At 40.2% G+C, this 20770-nt stretch overlaps 1 protein-coding gene across 6 annotated transcripts in view; it reads left to right on the forward strand.

The window, feature by feature from the left end:
• PPM1B (protein phosphatase, Mg2+/Mn2+ dependent 1B) overlaps positions 1-12289 on the forward strand; it is a 62328-nt gene extending 50039 nt beyond the window's left edge. For 5 of the 6 annotated variants that reach the window (XM_061367189.1, XM_061367187.1, XM_061367185.1 and 2 more), the window contains 2 exons: positions 2823-2880; positions 8514-9612. In XM_061367189.1, the coding sequence (XP_061223173.1) occupies positions 2823-2880; positions 8514-8819 (364 nt within the window). In that variant the 3' untranslated portion in view covers positions 8820-9612. Of the gene's footprint in view, positions 1-2822; positions 2881-8513; positions 9613-10409 lie in introns of those variants that run through there. The other variant, XM_061367191.1, reaches the window with a different exon arrangement.
• Positions 12290-20770: the final 8481 nt, after the last annotated feature.

Consider the following 20770-nt stretch of genomic DNA (forward strand, 5'->3'; position numbering starts at 1 on the left):
GTCCGTTACAAGTTTGGGTTGATGCTTGTTTGCTCAGTGTACATTCTTGTAAGCAAACTGTTTCTCTTTGTTTAGTCTTAAACTGAATGTTAGATAAGAAAGAATATTAAACTAGCATGTACCTTTTAAAACATAACTGGAATAAACATTCAGAAATTACATTGGTTTTCTGGAGAGGCTAATGGTAACATTCTAGCAACGTATAGTTTAAGGGTTTTAAAGAACAGAATTTGGGATTGAGTAAGCAACTGTTAATCTAGAATTCCCTAAAGAGTGGAACCCATTATTTGCTCCCTGGCACAAGTCATGTTCCTTTTGGAATCTTTGTATTTTTCAAAACATAAGATTCTGTCCCCTGAGCATTTCTGTATACATCCATTTTCATTGTGTGTTCTTATTAATAAGCACTGCTTGCCATGATAATTTTTCTTTCTAGCCTTGAAAGTTCCTGTATGTTTTTGTCCTTTTTCTTCACTTTTATGCGCTCCAGGCATTCAGGAAGGTTGTGGTGTGCCTGTTACACTTCTGTTCTTAGCGCCTTGCAACTGCTGAATGACTTGGTGTGTTTCGTTGTTTAGCTCATTAATAACTGCAGCATGTACTGCTTCATTATTCTGGAACCCATGTATATAATCTTATTTTCATTTGTTGACCATGTCATGTTTTAAATGGGCTTAGGTTCAGAATTTGCTTTTTGATGCCTTTCTCTCAATTTTGACTTAAAAAGTTCTGCATTATGGAAAACTGACTTAGGGAGGTATACATGCAGCTACTTTTGAGAGAGTCCTTACTGCCTCATATTTTGAGACAGGAGGTCCTGAGCTTTTCCATCAAAGGACAGTACAGAGAAATATGCTGTTCAAAGAAAAAGTGAGTTGAGAAGATAGGAGAATTCCCAAGGGCCTGAGTTTTAACACTGATTCAGAACTTTTGCAATGGTTGTCTGCTGCTTCTGTGGCAGCCTTGCTTGGTCTGTGGAGGTGTTTTCTTTTACATTGGTGTGAGGTGCCATTGCTCTCCGTAGTACAGATATTTGGTCAGAATTGTGCCATTCCTCTGTTGCTAAATGTACAGTTAAACTGAGAGAGCCCTTTTCTGTATCATCTGCAAAAGGATTCAGTTTCCTTTCTCTAGGAAGATCTTGCATCAGTGTCGATGGATCTGATACTAGCTCAGCCATGCTTTCTAGAGTTCTTCTTAAAGCGCTGAATTAACTGATGTGCCCTTGGAGAAGTTGTTCTTCAGTGCATTTTTCATATTGGACATAACTTTTTTTGAAGTGTCACTGTCAAACTAATTCTAATCTTTCCTGGTGCTCATTCAGACACAGCCCAGAAACTTTGTGTGTGAAGAAGCACAAATGGCCTATAGAAGAGCGTTTTGAGGCTTTGAGTTTTCAGATGTATCTGCTGTGCTTGCTTTCTGCTTGCCTTGGTGTAGTATATCTAGATAAATGCTAACTTCACCAAAATATATTGCCTCTGAACACACGGTAGTACAGTATGTTTTCAGTGTTGTAGGCTAGTGGCCATCCTGAGATCTGATGCACTGTCCCTTGCATTCACTGCTCCATAAACCATCTCCTAGAGTTCTGAATATTTTAATAAACGTGGTTTAAAATGTTGGATCATTTCATTGACTGGAAAAATACATTCTGGTGCTGGACACTAGATATTGAGATGACCTGATTTATTGCTTTGTCTTGGAGTGGGCACACTTGCAACTTCACATTCAAAACCTGAACTCTTCTGTTTTGAACGTGCTTTTTGCTTCCTTGGTGTGAACGTAAGAACATAGTCATACAGATCAGACCAAGGATTGTTTTAGCTCTGTGTCCTAGCCATAGGGTAGCTGAAAGTAGGTGCCATGGGAAGGATATAAAACTTCCCCTTTCATTATTCAGCCTCCTGCTTCTTACAGCTGAGGTGCTTTCTGATCTTTTCCAGTAAGTTACAGTATGTTCAGAAGGAGTCTCATCAAGCTTTTAGGATCTATTCTGAGGTGAAAAGTTCTGTTACCATCACTGTACTTTTTGAGACACTTACTGCTGTCTTAATCTGATGCCTTTGTGGTCTTTGGAAGAGTCAACAGTGTTTATCCACATTCTGTATGACATAGTTTGTATAGATCTTGGCCACCTCCAGACTTGAGAACCCTAGTTCACTCAGCAGTTCTTATTTTTTCTTGAAGGTGTCAGTAACCTTGATTGTATTGTGTACAGACCAAACCTTTTTCCTCTCAGAAGTCTGTTTATACTTCAGGGTTTTGGTTTTTACCTAATGGCACTTCGGTTTAATTTCTACGGTGTGAATAGACACTGGACAATGCATCTCAGAGGTTGTATACTCTGAACACAGCACTTAAAAGTTCATGAGAAGTAGTAACCCAGATATATGTAATAAAAATGGGGAAAACCCCATCAGTCTTCAAGTTCCACATCCAGAAACAAGGGAAGAAAAAACATCAAGTATGAATAATTTTATTTCAAGTAAAATACAGATTTAAGGGTTACTCTTGGCAAAATTTGACTATGCTGGAGCTTCTAAAGATGTAAAGAGGTAGATGGTAGACCATGGGGAGGGGAGAGTAAGAAAATGTTTTGCCTTGCTTAGTCTTCACAAATCCTAACTTATTGCTAAGTCCCCACACATCGTATTAAAAGTGAGCAAAGGCACTGAGAGCAGGCTTCATCTTAATAAGAGGCAGGTTAAAGGCAAAACTTCTTAAACGCTTTGCAATTATTACTGTGCTCAAACTTTTTAAATTCTTAATATTTTTGAAATCCTTTCTTGTGCTTAATTTTTTTAAACTTCTCTTTTTAGGCGTAATATTATTGAAGCTGTGTATAGTAGGCTGAATCCACACAGAGAGAATGAGGGGGTAAGTTCCTGTTTTGATTGCTACACCGTTTCGGTCATGAGAACTCCCAAGTAGTTTCATGCATTAAGCAGAAGTGTATGTCACTGCCAATAAAGGATTATAAACAGTAAATATGTATTTTAGCATACAGTTCATTTTGACCTTGTTTTGGATAGATCTGATACAGACTTCATCCTCAAAAAGACAGTGAACTGGCACCCAATTCTAAAAGACTTTTAAAACATTAGTGCTTTTTCAGCCCAACATGTGAGGCAACAATGCAGGGGGTTCTAAATTACAGCTTTTTTATTGTAAAAAAAGTTATGGTCAGCATATTCATTATTTAACTAGCTATTATGTCTACTGTCTAGAAATCTATTAGAAGAAGGGGCAAACACACTTCTTGTTGTCTTCTGTGAGTGTGGAAGACTTTGGTACACTGAATGTAAAAGATAGACTACTACTGACTACTCCTGTAGAGTTTACACTGTCTTTAAACATCCATGTGCAGTGGCCTGAGAAAAGCATAAAGGGCTTTTAGTTTACTGCAGTTCTGATTTCTAAAATGGCTTACATTCTTCTGCCCAGTTCCCATTAGGCTGAATTTTAAATAGTATGTTGAAATACAGTTTAAATCTAATTATTAGGTGGTTATTAATATTAGCATAAAGATTAATAACTGGTGTTCATATTAGTTGTGGTTAATTTGAAAAAAATAATCCTTGGAAAACTGAAGAACTGATAAAAACCACTACTGCTTGTGCATATGTTTCATTTCCTGTACAGTTTATGTAAATTAAGGTGAGGGTACCCATTTGAGTTCTAGTAAATCCTTTGTCATTTTTTCATCTTGGTAGATGGCTACAAGGTCCTCAGTCAGGTAGTCATTGCAATGAATGGGGCAATGTCAACTTGTATTTTAAATACATTGAAATGATCAGTTGTGTGCCTTGAGATTGTGACTATGCCGTCTCACCACAATTGTTGTGTTTTTCTCACGGTCATCTTCTCTTGCCTACTTGTATTTGGTTTATTCTATTCAGTTAGAAAGCTTGTATACATGGGGGGGGCACTCCTCTGTTAAACTACAAATAGAGAAGACCTTTCTAACATCTTTCTTTTGGGGTGGGGTTTTTTTTTTGGTGGGTTGTTTTTGTTGTTGTTGCTGGGGGTTTGTGGAGGTTGGGTTTTTGTTTGATTTGGGTTTTAGTTTGAAAGTGGTAGAGTTTACATTTTTCATTTAACTTCCAACAAATTGTCCAGCAGTACCCCCAGACAAGCTAGACAAAATTTTCCTCTTTTCAGCTTCTTTAGTCCTTCAGGAATCTCTGCACCTCTGTCAGCCTGTTACTACTTCCCATATTTACCCACAGCTTTGTTTCTGTTTATGGGGTAAAGTTATTGGTGAAAGTGGCTCATTTGAAGATTATGGCATAGGTTTTATAAGCTCTTGTTGTTTGCTTGCTTTTAAGAAAAAACAGGTTTGTCTAAAGGTAACTTTCTAGAACTGTCATATGCCATAGTTGCATTTATGATGCATCTTTTCTAAGTCCAAATTTACTTTTCAATAGCCATGCAAGCTTGCTAAGAGTCCTAACATCCAGCACAGCATCCTTTATGTGTATTGGCTACTTCCATGATTTTTTTATGTCATCCATTATAATTTAATAAAATGAAGTAACTGAACTAAATATGCAAGTTACTCAAAGGAATATATCTTTAACCCTTATTACCATTAATAGCTTTGACCTTTATTGCCATTAGAATCCCTGGATAGTTGTCCTGAGATTGGGTAAGGATGCAGTTCCTTTTTGCACTTTTCCAACAAGCTGGAATTGCTGTCTTACTGTCCCTGAAATGAATGACTTTAGTGGGCCTCATCTGAGGTGATGAAAGCATGACTTCCTTGCTAGTTACTCAGTTTCAAGCGTGTATGTCATGATCTCTTAGTCTTTTGAACTGAATAGTGCGCAGGGTGGAGGAGTGAAAGGGAAGGAAGCTGTTCAGTTACACAACATCAGACTCCCCACAGTATCCACATACTGTGATAATGTTGCTACATATCTCACATTTAAACAGTAAGCAAAGGTAAGAAGGAAACATACAAGTACATGCTAATAATGACATTTCCAACTGAGACCAAAATCTTAACTAGTAATGCCCATGTCAAAACTAGTATAAAGCAAGAGCGGGGCTTCATGCAAATAATTAGGAGCTACAGACACAGATGCTGAGTCTGCAGCGCATAAAGGTGCAGGCTTGCACTGAAGAATCCTTCCCTATGTGTAGTTACCCATTATTCTTCTGTAGAATATTGCTGCTACTAACTGTAAAGTCTGCCCGTGACACTCATCTTCATCTGATGATTTTATAAAGGTTAGAACCGTTTCTATTTACTTTGACAAAATCATAATGTAATTAATTGCTGAGTATTTATGCGAGCAAAAGTTTTTAAAACATCACTAAAATCCATAGAACCAAAACTCAAACCAACTGCATTGACTTCTGTAGCTGAGAATATCTTCATTCTAAAGAGTGTACTTTTTAGCATTGAACAATTAAACTACTTACCATGAATTACTGAGAACTGGATCACAATAGCTTTACAAAGTAAGGTGTTAGTATATAAATTAAAACCAAGGTAGTATATTTTTCTAGATTAGCTTTGTTTTTTTTTCTCAGCACTGTAAAGATTTTGGTGTTTTGCTTAGAGTTTTCTTTGTCATCCAAGACAGTGACTGTGAGTGGTAACTTCCTCCAGTCCTTCACATGCACGTTTTCTTGAGAATCCTTGAGATAAAGTGTAAAGTGAGACACTGTGAAGTGAAAGAATCCTTACCACAGCAGTAATCAGAGATCACTAGTGTGGCTTCAGGGTACAGCATTCATGTTGTTTTTCTTTTAGGCATCTCAGCAGAGCTAAAAGTATTTTGTAAATCCAGGGCTGGAGAGTGCCCTGCATTGGGCTCACAAAGAGCAGTGTTTGAGCAGAGAGACTTCTGCTCTAAATGTGGTGCCTCATGCTTTTACAAGTGCAAGTGAAATCCTAGATACCTGTTACGTGTTGGGGCTTGGCATTTTCACATCTTAAAAGGAAATATAAAAGAACTTCTTAATAGCTAAGCAGTTGTTGCCACTCTGATACCACTGAGTCCTTGTTCTAGTTAACATCTTTAAGTATTACTCTTTCTCTAATGGCTCTACTTTGACTTTATTTAAATTGAAAATATATATATATATTCTTAAAACTAAGACATAACTCTCCAGTTAGGTACAAGGAACAATGTCAGAATTTCAGTGGCTGTGTTAATAGTTTCAGTGGCATTTGCTTAAAGCCATGTTTGAACATCTTGTTTGACACCAGTCATGTTTATCCCTTGCCTTTACTAATACTGTATGCTTTGATAAATCAAATCATATGTCATTAAGGGCTGCTACAGATCTTGCATCTTTAAATATTGTAAATCTTGTCCCTAATATGTAGTAGCCCTTTTTAGTATATACATAATTTAACAGAACAGAACTTGTATAAAAGTTGTGAACGCTCTTGTCAAATATAGCTAGCACAGATTTATTCTTGTTTTTATGGTCAGCAGCACTAAGTTGAATTAGCACATAAAAGAAGACAAATAGTAACTTGCGCAGAAATCATACTTTTCAGGGACCTGTTCTGGCCACGCATCGTTAGAGAGAGAACTGTGTATTGATAATGTATAGTATATAAAAGAGGCAGTTTCTGGCTCACTGTTGCCTGTGGGACTTTTTTTGTCTGCTGAGACAATGAGGGAATCTGCTAAGATGAGGGAAGCACAAGATAGCCTGCACTTCTGCTACCATTTGAATTAAACAATCCCGGGGCTGCTATTATATTGCTTACTGCTTTTACGCTTCAGTGTTGTAAGGGAGCAAAAGTTTTTACTTCAGTCAGCCAAAAGAATTTTTATAGATGTGAATGTTGTGAAATAGGGAGATTCAGAATGTATGTTTGCTAATGTCAATCTTGGAGCAAAACTGATGGAATGGAGCAACCGTAGAGTTTAGCTGTTCTCTGAACTTTAAAAACTGGAACTCCAGCTCTACTGCCTTGTTTGATATTAGCTAGATAAATGCATAAATAGTATCCTTTTGTCAAAACCTAAGATGTGGGATACGTCTGTAGATTAATCTTTATGCCCTGAGTTTTCAATGATTTTGTGCTCGTGAGACATTGAAATGGTCCTGCTTCATGTATTAAAACGAACTCCTTTAACTTGCTTCTCCTCACTGGGCTGTTGGAGAGCTGTCTGAATGTGAAAATGCTAGTACATGGGAGTCAAACATCTCTAAGACCTGCAAACAGCAGTTGAAGTCTGTCTCTATTTGTGAAACAAGCCTAGAAAGATAGCGTTATATGCAGTAACACTCATTTTTGTGGTTAAATTGTCCATTTTTTAACTTAGACTGTGTTAATGAGTCTTGGGGCTTTGATTCCAGCAACATTAGAGCATCCAAAATCTTACCAAACTTAATACTGCAGTTAAGCTTGTAAGTGACTGCAATACTTGTACTTCATGAAGCTTTTGGACTAGATGACAATAAAATAAGGTCAGCATGAGAATAAGGCAGTCTGGATTTTGCCTCTGATGTGTTGCAAAATGTGGCAGCTTCCAGTGATACAGGTCCATTTGTCTAGCTTGATAACTTGCTAGATGTTAATAACTTAAAAGGTATTACTCCCTTTAAGTAACAGTACCAGTTTAAATTGGAAGTTAAAATACCTAGTATCAGTGTCACAGCACTGTGACAGATGTGCAAATCTGTTGCCAATTTTTTTCAACCAGAGGCTTGTAGACAAATAGGTGGCTTGCAGAGGAGACCTCCATTCCTTAATCAGTGCTGTTACTCAGATTCAGTGCTGTAGGTTGTTAGGTTTGACTTTATATAACTGTTCTGTTAGTTTTTATATGCAATACATCTGCCAAAAGTAGTGCCTTGTATTCAAACACCACCACTCCTGGTGCTGATAGCTGCTTGTTTCTTTTGTGGCAGCAATCATGCATGCAGAAGTCAGGGATTGTTTTCTAAAACTCTCTGAGCACTTGTTTTGATGTGATGCTTCAACTAAACGGCTAGCAGTAGAGTTACCTGTTCCCTTTAGTAGGCTTTTCACAGGACTGTGTTGCTATTGGCTGTGCAGAAATTCACCATTAAATGTATTGACCTGATGGCTAAAGAAGCTTACATTTACAAATTTTTCCCTGACAACTGACCAAAGTTGTGGGGAATGTCAGCTAGATTCATCAAAAGACAATTTGAATCAAGATGGAGTTAATGGGGAGGAGGTACCGCATCGGCACTGTCTGGCTCAAAATAAATTGGAATTATTAAAAATGATGGGTTAGTGGATATCTTTCTTAAGTTATTGTGCTGTATAGGAGAGACATCTGAGGTGTATGTTGCTCAAAAGGTGGGTTGTATTCAAATTGAGCAAAGCTGATGTTTTCTCAATTGGAAAAATTGTGGGTTTGGGTGTTGTTTTTTTTGTTGGGTTTGGCGGATTTTGGGGTGGTTTTTGTGTTGTTTGGGTTTGTTTTTTTTTTGTTTTGTTTTAATGTCGTTAGAAAATATTCTAGTTTAACTACTGACTTTTCTGGGGTCTTGAATCTTAATAAAAGGACCCTGGCGAAGCCGAGGAAAGTGGAACACAGGGAAAATTGGTGGAAGCACTCAGGCAAATGAGAATTAATCATAGGGGGAACTACCGCCACCTCCTGGAAGAGATGCTGACTAGTTACAGGCTAGCTAAGATGCAGGGAGAAGAGTGCACTGCTGAATCAGCTGCAGCATCTACTTCAGATACTCATGCTGGACCCAGTGACTCCGTACCAGACACTCACACAGAATCTGGGAATCTCCTTGCTGAAATACAGAGCTCAAGCGAAGATTCAGGGATGAATGAGCTGAGTGACAAACAGACATAACGTTTTACGTAGTGGATTTAACGCTTCGCTTCACTTGGCGTATCTTCCATTGTTTATGTCTCAACATTTGTCACATCTACCCTAGAAGTCTGTTTGGTTTTACTTTAGTTATTTGTATAGATTGTTTATACTAAGCTCTTCTTTTCCTTAGAAGTTTACCCACTATGGCATATTACAGTAATTGCATCTTACATTGTGTAGCAAATAGTTAAGTTCCCATCTGAGATTTTGATTTTTTTTTCTGATCCTGTGACACCAACAACAGGAATCTACCATTCTCATGCAAAAATAAGTTCTAGCACTTTTTCTTCTTATTTAATTTTTAAATACATTTGACGGTATATGTTAGCAAATTGTAAAGTCATTCACATCTTAATTGTATCTTTTGTGCAAATAATTGAATTACACAAATTCGTCAGGGTGATTTTTTTTTTTTCCCCGGTATCATATACTGCATGTTTGTGTTTGAATTGTGTATAGTTTATAATACAGCTAAATTACAAAAGCTATTAAGTTTTAGGTTGTCACTTATTCTTCATTAAATGTGTTTGATTTTTTCAGTTTAGATTGTATCCACTGTTGATTATAAATAGCAATTTTTCCAGAACGAATGTATTATTACTTCCCAAGTTGTAGCATACCATATATCCGGAAATGCAAATGTACTTAGATTTAGTACCTAGTGCCAAGTTCTAAGAATTTGTGTTCAACTGAAAATAAAGAATATGCTGTGGAATAATCTGTATGCATATTGACTCTTTTAAGCAAGTAATAAACTTCCTTTGAAATGTGATCATTATGACCTGATGTGGAACTTTTCCTAGCTTTGATTATTAGCTCCTGATGTTCGTTAGTTTCTACAAATATAGTAATTTTGGGTTTGGCCCATTCATCATGTTCCTGTATTTGGGCAGCATTTCTCAGGTTCAAGTTAAACATCATCCATATAAACGAATAAACTGGCTCTTCTACCCAGGTCTGCCTCTCTGCCAAATCTTTCCTGTGTCTTTCGATGCGCAACACATATATATACACAACCATACATTTGAATAGAGCAGTGATAATACTGGGAGTTTACTTTGGTGGTAAATAATCTGCTAATAAACCCAATCTGGAATTCTTGGGTCAGTGGTCAGTTCATAATGTAACACTTACACAAAAATATCATTCTTCAACATAGGTACAAATTTCATTGCCGTAATGAAAAAGAGCCTCCGGGAATTTCTTGTGGACCAGGAATGCCTGAAGAGCTGAGTTCCTTAGTATTTTATAGATCTATTTTTTTTCATGTAGTCCATAGATGTAGTATCTATTGATAGCTATGGTTTAGTACAGTTTCAGATAATACTTGTGTTTAAGTCTTTCTGCCATAATAACTTGACTGCATTCATGTTTTCTGAAAGTAAATTCCCTCCTGAAGTTGAAGAGCAGAGAATGTTTGTGTGTGGAAGTGGGCAGGTATGGAAAAAAAGGAAAATGTCATCTGTGTTACACTACTCTACTTAATTATGCCACTGAAATCCAAAGTGCAACAAAATGTTTTCATTTGTCTTGGTGAGTAGTAATATTTCTCCTCTTCTTTTCCTGTAGGGTGCTGGAGATCTAGAAGATCCGTGGTAGCCTTACAAATCTACTAAAATGCTTTTGATTCTGAAAGGGGGAAAAAACTTTTAAATCTGTTTTCTTCAATACAAGGGAAAAATTCTGGTGGATTTCCAACATTTTGTGAAATGGGCAGAAAGATATTAAAATTTTCCATCATTTGTTCATTTTTGTGTTTTCTGATATTGCCACTCTTAGCATTGCCTGTACTACAGTATTTTTACCAGCCTCAGGCACACTGATTACATCTGTAATGAACTTTGGCCCTAAAAAGGAAAGAAGGAATGATTCTCTCAGCAGATGGGTACACGTACCTGAGGTGCACGGGATTGTGGGTGTACTCTGAAGATACACTGTGGCTAAATGAGATGTGCAACACACAAGCATGAGAGAGAGAACAAGTAATTGTTGGAGACGTGACTTACTTCACTCTGCCAAGTTGGAAGGCTTTGCAGCTCTGTGGCTTGGAAATGATTTCAATTGGGCAATACGCTATCAGATGTGTATTTTTATTTTTGTTTTTTTTTAATTTTCCAGTTTTACCTGTATTACCAGACCGTTAGGTTTCCCTGCGGTGTCCAAATTGTGATACGTTGCCTACTGCTTGCTTCGAGATAAGTGTATTTGGCAATAGTATATGAAGATTTAGGCATCTAAAACCAGTAAGGATTTTACGCATGTGTACAACACACCCTTAAACTCTTGCTAGAGAAAGATCTTTTAAAAGAACCAAACTGATGAATTTATAGTTAGTAGTGACTTGCTTTGACATCTCTCACAGCTGCAGGTTTTTTAAGAAAAAGAAAAAAAATTGCTGAAAATTTGCCTTTATTATGATGTAAATTGTGATTATTTTTTGTTCTATACGTGGTTTTCTATAGTTTTTTGATTTATTTTTTTTCAGCTTAAGATACAGACAGAAGTCGTGTAATATGGGTATAATTTTTAATTGTTTGCATTATTTTCGAAGTTCAAATTATCACTTTGAGATTACTATAAATACACTTAAAATTATCTATTTTAAATTAAGAAAATATTAGAGATATTTTCATGGGTTCAATGACCTTTCATTTTATAAGCAATGGGCATGGTACAGAGTGGCTGTCATGTAAGGTACTTGAAGATTCTTAGTTTAATTCTATTTTTGCAATAACCTTGACTTTTTTTCTGACTTTTGAGTTGTGCATGTAATGAGTCCAGTAAATGCTGAAAATGGGGAAGAGTAAAGTATTTATCTAAAATAAAAGCTATTGGGGAGGGGAAACAATGAATGTATCCATCTGTACATGATTTACATGCTGTGGATGCCTTGTAAACATTTTCCTATTTGTTTAAACTGTGTTTCAGCGAGGATGTAATTGCCCTTGTGTGTAGTTTTAAGCTAATGACAGTCATCAACTGGTTTTGTGTGAAATGGAATTCATGGTATTTTTCTGTAACTTTATCCCCATGGTGAGTCTGTAAAAACCACGCGCTCTTTCATACTGGTGCCGAAGGGCAGCTTTCCCCATCATTTTGATTCACTGTGTATTTTTTTTCCTTCTTTTTTCCTTTTTTTCCTTTTTTTTTTTTTTTTGTCTAGAGAGGATTATTGCCACAGTATATTTTATTTATTCATTAGATTTTAGCCTTGTAAGTTAAAGTGTTCTAAATGATGATGTTAACAGGTATTTGTCCCTTTACTGTTTTTTTTGGGGGGTTGTTAAAAGATAGGGAATGAAGAATGCAAAATGGTTTATTGTTCAGACTGTCCGCTCTGGTCCAACCCTGTACTGATAGTACCTTCCCAGTATGATATTGTGATGTTTCATACAATACAGTGAACATAACCAACTTGTTATCTTCAATAAAGGATTGCTAAAACAGTGTGATATGCTTTATATTTTCTTGAGAAGGATTTGTCAAGATGATGCGAGTGTTCTATATAAAAAGATAATGAAATAGGACTTACGAGGCATCTCTTAGTGATGGATTTGTGTTTGTTCTGTAGTGAGTGTGGCTTTTTGCCATAATAAGCCAGAAGTCCCAAAGTATGCTTCTGTGGAAGACAGAAGAGTACAAACAGCATTTGGAGCTCCTAGGGCAAATCCAGCTCAAGTTCAGCTGGAGCGAGTCTTACTCCAGCTATAGCAGAGCATTCATTTAAAGTCTATAGGAATTCACATTAAACTTGAGTTTTTAATCAATCATTTTTTTGAAGTTTCTTCAAGATCTGAGGGTAGACCTATGGGGTTTTACTTGTTACAGTGTTTGTGGTAAAGTTCTCCAACATTAATGCTCTCATGTTAAGATTTTTACTGTTTGGGGTTTTTTACCTTGGGGGTTAGACTGGATGATCTCTGGAGATCCCTTCCAACCATAGTGATTCTGTGATTAATGAAGCTTTTTGGCTGAGTGGGAGAGGAGAACAAAATCCACCATGTTGTTGATACTGCATGTTAATAACATGTCTGAATACATCAGTGTTACTGTGGAATATGTTTAGAAACAACCTGTAGATTTTGGGTCTATAAGCTCTGTGAGTTCTTTGATCTTTTTCCTTGGATCTGCTTGCACAGCGTAACACCTGCATGCTTTCCTCACGAGCTCTAGTTTTAATACCTTGCTCCACTGGTAAGATTTCCTGTGCTCCATAGGCTCCATCCCTATGGACGCTTACATATGCAGGTTTTTTACATCACATTGGTAGTCTCCCTGAAATAGAAGCGTTTATCTTTCTATTATATAGAAGTGAAGCATGCACATAAGCTTTTTCAAAGAGAAGGACCATAGCTTGCACAGCTACAACAAAACGTCAATCAAGACATCTTTTTTTCCTGTAAGTTCGTACTGCTTTCCATTTATGCACCCACTGGATTGCCAATTCTAATAGTGTTTTTAGCTTAATCAAATTACTCCTCAGATTTCAGCAGCCTGGAGAAAAAACCTGTGCTTGTTGACTTTGTATTCTTAAGGTGAGAAGTCTGAAATCTTGATAAAATTTGTTCATTATTTGCACTAAGTTGTCGATTTGAACATTAGATTTAAGATCATGTTCTCTTTGCCAACCAGCAGCTAACATAAAGATGCTTCTGTAGACAGAACACCAAGAGCATGGAGTGTTTCTCCCACCTCAGGTCTTTCTGACATGTCAAATTCAGCTTGATTCTTCTATTTGTTTTTAATGACATCTCTTGTAACAAACACAAAGTAGTCCATGTTAATTGTCAGATCTGCTCCCTGATGATCTTGAGCAAAATACAGATTTAACTGATCCTTGTTAAATGGACTAGGGAATAAAGAAATAGATGCAAATGTAAGTGGTGTCATCCTGACCTCAAAAGGCTCATATGAGGGCTTAACTACAATAAACCTGTTAACAGACTGGTTCTTCATGTACGTATTTGAGCCTGCATGCAAACCTCTGCAGGATTGGGTGGAAGTACCCATCCTTTCCATGAAGGAGTAAAGAAGACCCAACAAAGCAGCCAGACAACAGCCAAGCAAAACCCATGTGCACTCAAAATAGGGAAGATGGCTGGGTGGCTTTTTGGTGTCACACAGAAAGTGGAGTTAAGTCAGCCACTTCATCTGTGAGCTTTATTGCACCATCAGCCACAATCACTGGCTTAAATCTTCCACAAAAAGTGAAATTAGCCCCAGAAAACCAGTCCTTTTTTTTTCTGTGGCACTTTAAAGGTCCATAGTGCAATCAAAATCAATAGGCACTTAATCTTAGCAACAGCATCGAACCGAGCTTTAGTGGACAATTGTTGCTTCTGGAAGATGAAGCAAAAACCACTGCTGCCTGACATCAGGTATAAGGCCTACTCTGGCACCAAAGTCACAGTGCCAATCAGTTTTAAATCTATCAAATAACTTGGGTTTTGTTGGGCTGAAAAGCAGATGTTGCATGTCAGGATTGTCTGCTGAAGGCAGATTGCTTTTAGCTCTTCATAGCTCTGGTTTAGCTCTAAAATAAAAACTTGAGTCAAAGGAAGGCAGCTCTATTTTTGCAGGTGAGCAACTGCTTGGGATGCTCCCAGAGATGAGGGTGATTTGGTAAACCCATGAGAAAGTGTCTATCACTGAACCTTTGCTATATAATCCAGGTAAGTGCAGCTTGTGCACTTGAAACTGCCCCTGCCTGGGGTCTTGTGTGTCTTTGTAACCCCTTTCTCTGTGCACCAGTCTGGTCTTGTCCTGCTTATGTTTATTTGAGCCGTTGCTATACAGATCTGGCTTAGCTGTGGTTTGCTTGTACCATCTTCTGTTCCTACCTCGCTGCTGCTTTGCTGATCAAAAGACAAATAGCTTTGGCATTCTAGCATGACTGTGCCTCCTCTTCGTGTTTAGCTCACTGCTTGAGGTCATCTCTCATTTCCGTCTTTCCCTTTGTTACATGCTCAACCGGTGCTGCTGTGCTTTGCTCTTTTACATCTGAAAGGTCACGTTCCCCCACATACCTGCTTGTGTTCCAGCTGGTGGTGTTCCAAGTAGATTAGAGCCCTGCTGTACTTGGTACTACAGACCAGCAATGCTGAAAGCATGAGAACTGTGAGAGTGCCTTGTATAATGAAGGGCAGACACTTTAATTATCTTCTGGTTGGGTATGATGTGTGATGGTTGTCACTTCGCTATCTGAGTTTCAGAGATGGGGGATTTAAGGGCACTGTGTGGATACTTGCTGAATGCAAGATTAAGTTCTTTGGCTCGCTAGCATTAACAAGCTAGGTGCCTGGAACTGCTGTATGCAGATACATGATGTGAAATAGGGCACCTGAAGAGCCCACACAGTTCAGTGAATTCATTAAGCTCTAAATGGAAAGGCTGGTGTTTGCTGCAGGCAATGCTTGCTTTCACCTTTCACCAAGCAACACTTTCACCCTGGTCACTGGATCCTGGAATGCCGGGTGATTCTGGAACAGAACTTGGTTTAGGAGGTGTTCAGAGGTTAGTGTTTAGGATTAGTTTCATAGCAGTTCCTCTAACTTACGGAGAGTAAGGGTTGTCTTCAGCTTCAGTCTTTGTATGTTCAGGGGAGTCAAACCTCAAAGTTCTGCTCCCCATGTCCACACTGAATGGGATGTTTACCTTTGGAAACGGCTTCTTATAGTTGTGCAACATTGTGTTGATGCAGAGATCTAGTTTGTGCTGGCCAGAGAAGCCCCTTCCTTGAATATAGACACTCGCATGCACCAGCTATTGCTCTGCAGAACGCTGGGTCAGGCCAGCTGAATTAGAGGCTTGGTTTGGGTTTGGTGTTTGGGTTGGGCATTTTACAGAAATGGGTACTTCCAGTTCTTTGTGTTCACTCCCAGTGTTCACAGTGACTTTTACACACTTGCTTGCTCACATTCCTGTTGCTAGACTGTGGCCTGATGTGAAGGCAATGAGCTGTTGGTCCCAAACAGCCATTGTAAAAGCTTTGGGATGGAATTCAGTAGTAGGGAGGGAAGCCCCCTCCACAAAGGCTGGAGATTTCTGATCTGAACTGAGCTCTTTGAGCAGGGAATTATTTCAGGGCGGTACAACCTGAGTGGGTTTGATCAGTAAATGCCTGCCACCAGTTTGATGTATGTGAAAAAGCAAGTTAGTTGCAGGAAGGACAATCAGATGCGCTGATAGAGACAGGGAAGGAGTAAACTCATTATTCTAAGCTCTGGTGATGCTGAGTGGAGTGCTGTGTGTAACTGCATAGTACTACATGTGTAATTCCTGCAGCTCCCCCCTGAAAATACTTCCATCCTTCCACATGAGGAAGCTCTTAGCACTCAACAGAACAAAGCTTGCTCCTCAGTTGCTGCTCAGCGAATGTAGGTTGTTGGCAGATAGAAGTTCTAGCAAGGATAGATGTACCCATTGCCATGGGGTACAGTGTTTTTGGTAACCCAGAGGATGGATGTGATGGAGATGCAGTGCAATGCCATCTTACTTTTGAGCTTTTGCTTGGGTTCCTGTTGGGCTTGCCTGGCTGTGCTGTCTGTATTACAAATCTCGTTTCATCAAGTCACTCTTGAGTTAAAGGCCATCAAAACTTCAGCAACAGACTTTCAGGCTTTAATACTATGCTGAACATCCCCAGCTCATCAAGAGTAAAACTGAGGTTTGGGGCTCTCACTGGAGGGTGTTAAGGATTATGCTAGAAAAGAATATTCTTTGCAAGTCATCATCCTCTAGGACAGAAAAGTGATGGGCAAATGCTGTAAGGGGAGGAGTAGTAACCATCTAAATGGAGAAGGATGCAGTTACATGAGTTTCCTTCTGGGGAGGCAACACATCTGAAGCTTACTTCAAGTTTCTCTATGGGTGAGTGACCATATTGAGTTTGACCCTCTGTGTTGGGAGGGCATCCAGAAGGTGTCAACTCAGCATGCTGCTGCTCTTACAGCCATGGTAACAACAAGAATTGGAGGGTAATCGTTCTCATTAGAAATAGTGGGAGAAGCAGCCATGCTGATCACCCACAGAGGGCAGGGGCCAGGGGCCTCCTTCCCCCAAACACTACCGCTGAAACATCACATGAGCTGAGCAGTAACTAATTGCAGCGTTGATAGCGCCATTAACCTTTAATCACGGAGTCCATTAGTGGACTAAAAGCATTTAAAAACCAACAAAAATCCCCACCAAACCCCATCGCAGCGTCCCACGCAATTGCATTTTGCCACCCCTCAGGACTGCAGGTTTATGGCAGAAACCCCACGCACACTCAAGGATGCCCAGGGGAAAAGATGCTGCGTCTGAAGCTTGTTCCTCGAGAGCATCTCTCTCTTGACAGCTGCCCTCTGCACCAGGGGAGGACTTTTAGCGCTGAATGGAACATAGCTTTAAAGGTCAGCTTATCCATCAGCCTTGTGGGAGCCACTGAGGGAAAACTGACAACCTCAGTATTTGCCTCTTTGCATGGGTGTGAAGCTGGCGCTGATTCTGTAAACGATGAGGTTATAGTTAAAGTGCATTATGTCAGACCCGTTCCAGTGGTAACAAACCGTTCAATGAAAAACCATTAGGCAAGAGAACTTTTTAACAATAAGCATCTTCCTACACTTGGCACGTTAGGGCGCTTAATCACCCCTCTGTATGGTTTTTGGTGTAATATGTATAGTAATAACTGGTGAGCCGCTTGGCATTTGTATAGCATCAAACAGCAGCCTACTTAGCCAGTGCATCTAAATAATTATATATAAGGAATACTTGTGGAAATTAACCCCTCCATCTTACAGCAATAACCATGGCAATCTGTGCGGAGATAGCAGCTATTACTGCCCACATACAGGTTGGTTTTGTTTCCCTATCTAACCCCGAGGTAAACAGAGTAAGTGGCACAGAATATGAAGTGTTTTCTTTACTACTTACTGCTTTTCAGTGGATTCTGCTAATGCGGTTGCATTGGCTGGTTACTCCTGCTAAACTACAGAATTGCCCAGGAGGGAACCATTTCAGAATCGCTTGAGAGCAAGCCAGAAGCATAATGCCTGCGTATGTAGAATGCATTTTAAAGGCAAAAGTTAAAGCTCGGTGGAAATTGCCGGTGATCTGCCTGTCCTAAGGTAAAGGTCACAGTTTTCCTTTATCAAATAATTCCAAGGTGAGGAGAGGGGGGAAAAGCAGATCAGGAATACAAAACAAAACCCCTGTGGCTCTATTTCTAAATACATTGAGGAGGAGGTACCAGATTCCTGGGCTTGCCCTCCAGGGTCTGCAGTACTTGATCATCCAGACCTGTTTTAAGCCCCTCTGCTGTATTTTCAGTAGAGGTTTTATAGAGAAATGTTTGGTATTCAGGGTCCACGTCTGGCCTAAGCGTACCTGTGCTCTGCTGGTACCTGCTTGTGCTTCAGCTCTTGCACGTGGCAAGGCGGAGCTGATCTGAAATGCAGCTGAAATCTGTCTGTAAGCACGGTCAGGCTCTGAAGACAGATACTTGGTAGTCTCTAAGGTGGTTTATGTTCTCTTTCGACCTTAAACTCAAGTGTGTCCCTGTGTCTATGTAGCCACTGGAAGAAGGCTGATGTAGCACACAATGGATGGCTCCCGCATGTTTTGTTTCTCTACCACAGCAGCACAATCCTCCTTTCAGCCCTACACTTGGCAATGAAGGCACAATCTGTCCTACTTCAGGTATGAGTAAGGCTTCAAGTGTTATTTGGGGATTATATTAGGACAAGAGGGGCTCCTTTGAAGACAGGGTTCCTGCACTGTGGGGTTTGCAGAGCCAGCGTTGGCCCTTGTGCTCCTGCAGGTGTTAGAATGAGGGGGAAGTCATGGGTTCCGGATGGCCTGTACAGAGAGCAGTGGTGGCTTTAACTGCTGAGATACTAAATTGCCCTTTTTCACTTGTAAGAAGTAAGCACACGAAGGGTAACCTCTCTCTGTCGTTAAATCAGTGTACAAATCCATGCAGGCAATTGTGACCAGAGGGGGGCTGAAATACTTGGAACCAGAGTTTCAGCAGTGTTTTGTTCAGTAGTACTCAGTGCTAGTAGTACACACACAGGGCTTGGGCGACATGTGGTTAGGTCCCTGGTCCTCTGCAGATTTCATGCATGACTGGGGGTAAGCCATTAACAGAATAAGCTCTGTCCCAGTCTTTAGTTCCAGCTGCAGAGCCATACACTTCCTGTGGTATGGAATACCCCTTTGGTCAGTTTGGGTCAGGTGTCCTGTCTCTGCTTCCTCCTGTGCCCCTCCTCACTGGCAGCATGAGACTGAAAAGTCCTTGGTCAGAGTAAACATCACTGAGCAGCAACTAAAAACATCGGTGCTATCAGTGCTAATCCCAGGCTGAAAGTCAGAAACACAGCACTGTACCAGCTACTGAGAAGGAGAAAAATGACTGCTACTGCTGAACCCAGGGCAATGGTGAACAAGAAGATCCTTGCCTCTGTAGGCTCATGCATCAGGGGTGACACTGGAGAGGAGCAGAGAAAGGAAAAGGCAGCACCAATGTCTGGTTGAGATGTTGCTGTTAACTTTGGTGTTTTGTCCTGGAGTTGTCTTCTAGCATGAATACATCCTTTGTGTTTTTGCAAATGAAGGAGGTTGTTCCCCTTAGCCTGGTAGGAAGCTGCGTGGGTAAGTAATGTACGATCTGCTTGTCAGGTCACTCCTGGGTGGCTTCTTTCAATGAACCTCTGTCTTCAACTCTTTTCTTACATACACTTTGCCCCTCTCTTTGTAAATGTCACAGCAGGAGCCGAGCCTTATCTTACAGGTGTGGGGTTTGCACAGTATCAGGATCTCAGAGACTTGGCTTTGTTCTTTTGGTGAGTGAGGAGGGGTTTGGAGGTCAGACACATTGCTGGGGGCTCTGTGTGCATAAACGCAGAAACAAAGGCACAGAACACAGATTTACACATAGGGACAGATCTGCATTCCCAGCTCTGGTTCTGCCTTAGGGCAGCCCCACATTTAGAAACATGCTCATGGTCTAGGGGAGGAAAAGGGGGACAACGATGGGACAATCAAAACCAGCCCAAACAAACACAGCCCAGCACCTCACGACTCCCTGAGCTGAGGGTGCTGAGTCAGTTCCCAGGCTTCCCATGGCAGGCAGCAGTGCTGTGGTCATCCTTTGCTCTTATGTTCTGCTGTGCTTGGGTGCTTGGAGGAGCTTTTGGGTAGTGCAGGAAGCTGTGGGCACATTTAAGCCTTTGAGGATGGGGGAAGCAGCAGGATGGGAGCACTGAGGCCTCGAGGTGCGCGTGATGCAGCCTAAAAACTCTTCTGCATTTACACATTTCCCTTTATAATTGGAAATTAATGAAGTTAAACAGTTGAAACGGGGTGGGGGAGTGGTTGGCTTTGTACCACATACAAGCTTATGGCCTCAGATGCTCTGGGCACGGCCTGACTCTGCACAGGGTGAAGTTGCTGCCAGGCACTGCTATGAGGATAGGGAAAAAAAAGCTCCAATCTGTCAGAGAAAAAGACCTCTTCTTAGCTCAGCTTGTCAAGGAACAGCACATTTTTCACTCATTTGGCTGTTCCATGCTGAATTCGGTCATTAGTTTGTAAACTTCTGTCACTGTTTGAGGCAAACATCATAAATACTTTTTTTGAGGCCAAACCCAACCTTTTCTCCACTGCAGTTTCCCATGGGAGTTCCCATGGGACCCTGACCCTAAGGTCGTGGGCAGGTGATTGCTTTTATGTGTGATAAGGCAGCTCTTTGATAAACATGTATTGCCTTGTGCTTCCTTTGGCATGCCTGGGCAGGGGGCACTGGCTGGAGGGCTGTTGGTGGATGCAGGCTCACTGGCTTCAGGGCAGCTGGGGCTGAGGGCACTGATGTGTAAATCTGTGCATGCTTGTGTAGGCTTTGAGCATGGATTTTTTTTTCCTGGCCTGAGTAGTGGGAAGGGAGGAAA

The sequence above is a fragment of the Neopsephotus bourkii genome, unplaced genomic scaffold (genome assembly GCF_033783945.1).
Source record: "Neopsephotus bourkii isolate Nb327-2 ecotype Australia unplaced genomic scaffold, CSIRO-AGI_Nbou_v1 NB_1373, whole genome shotgun sequence".
NCBI classification, from domain to species: domain Eukaryota; kingdom Metazoa; phylum Chordata; class Aves; order Psittaciformes; family Psittacidae; genus Neopsephotus; species Neopsephotus bourkii.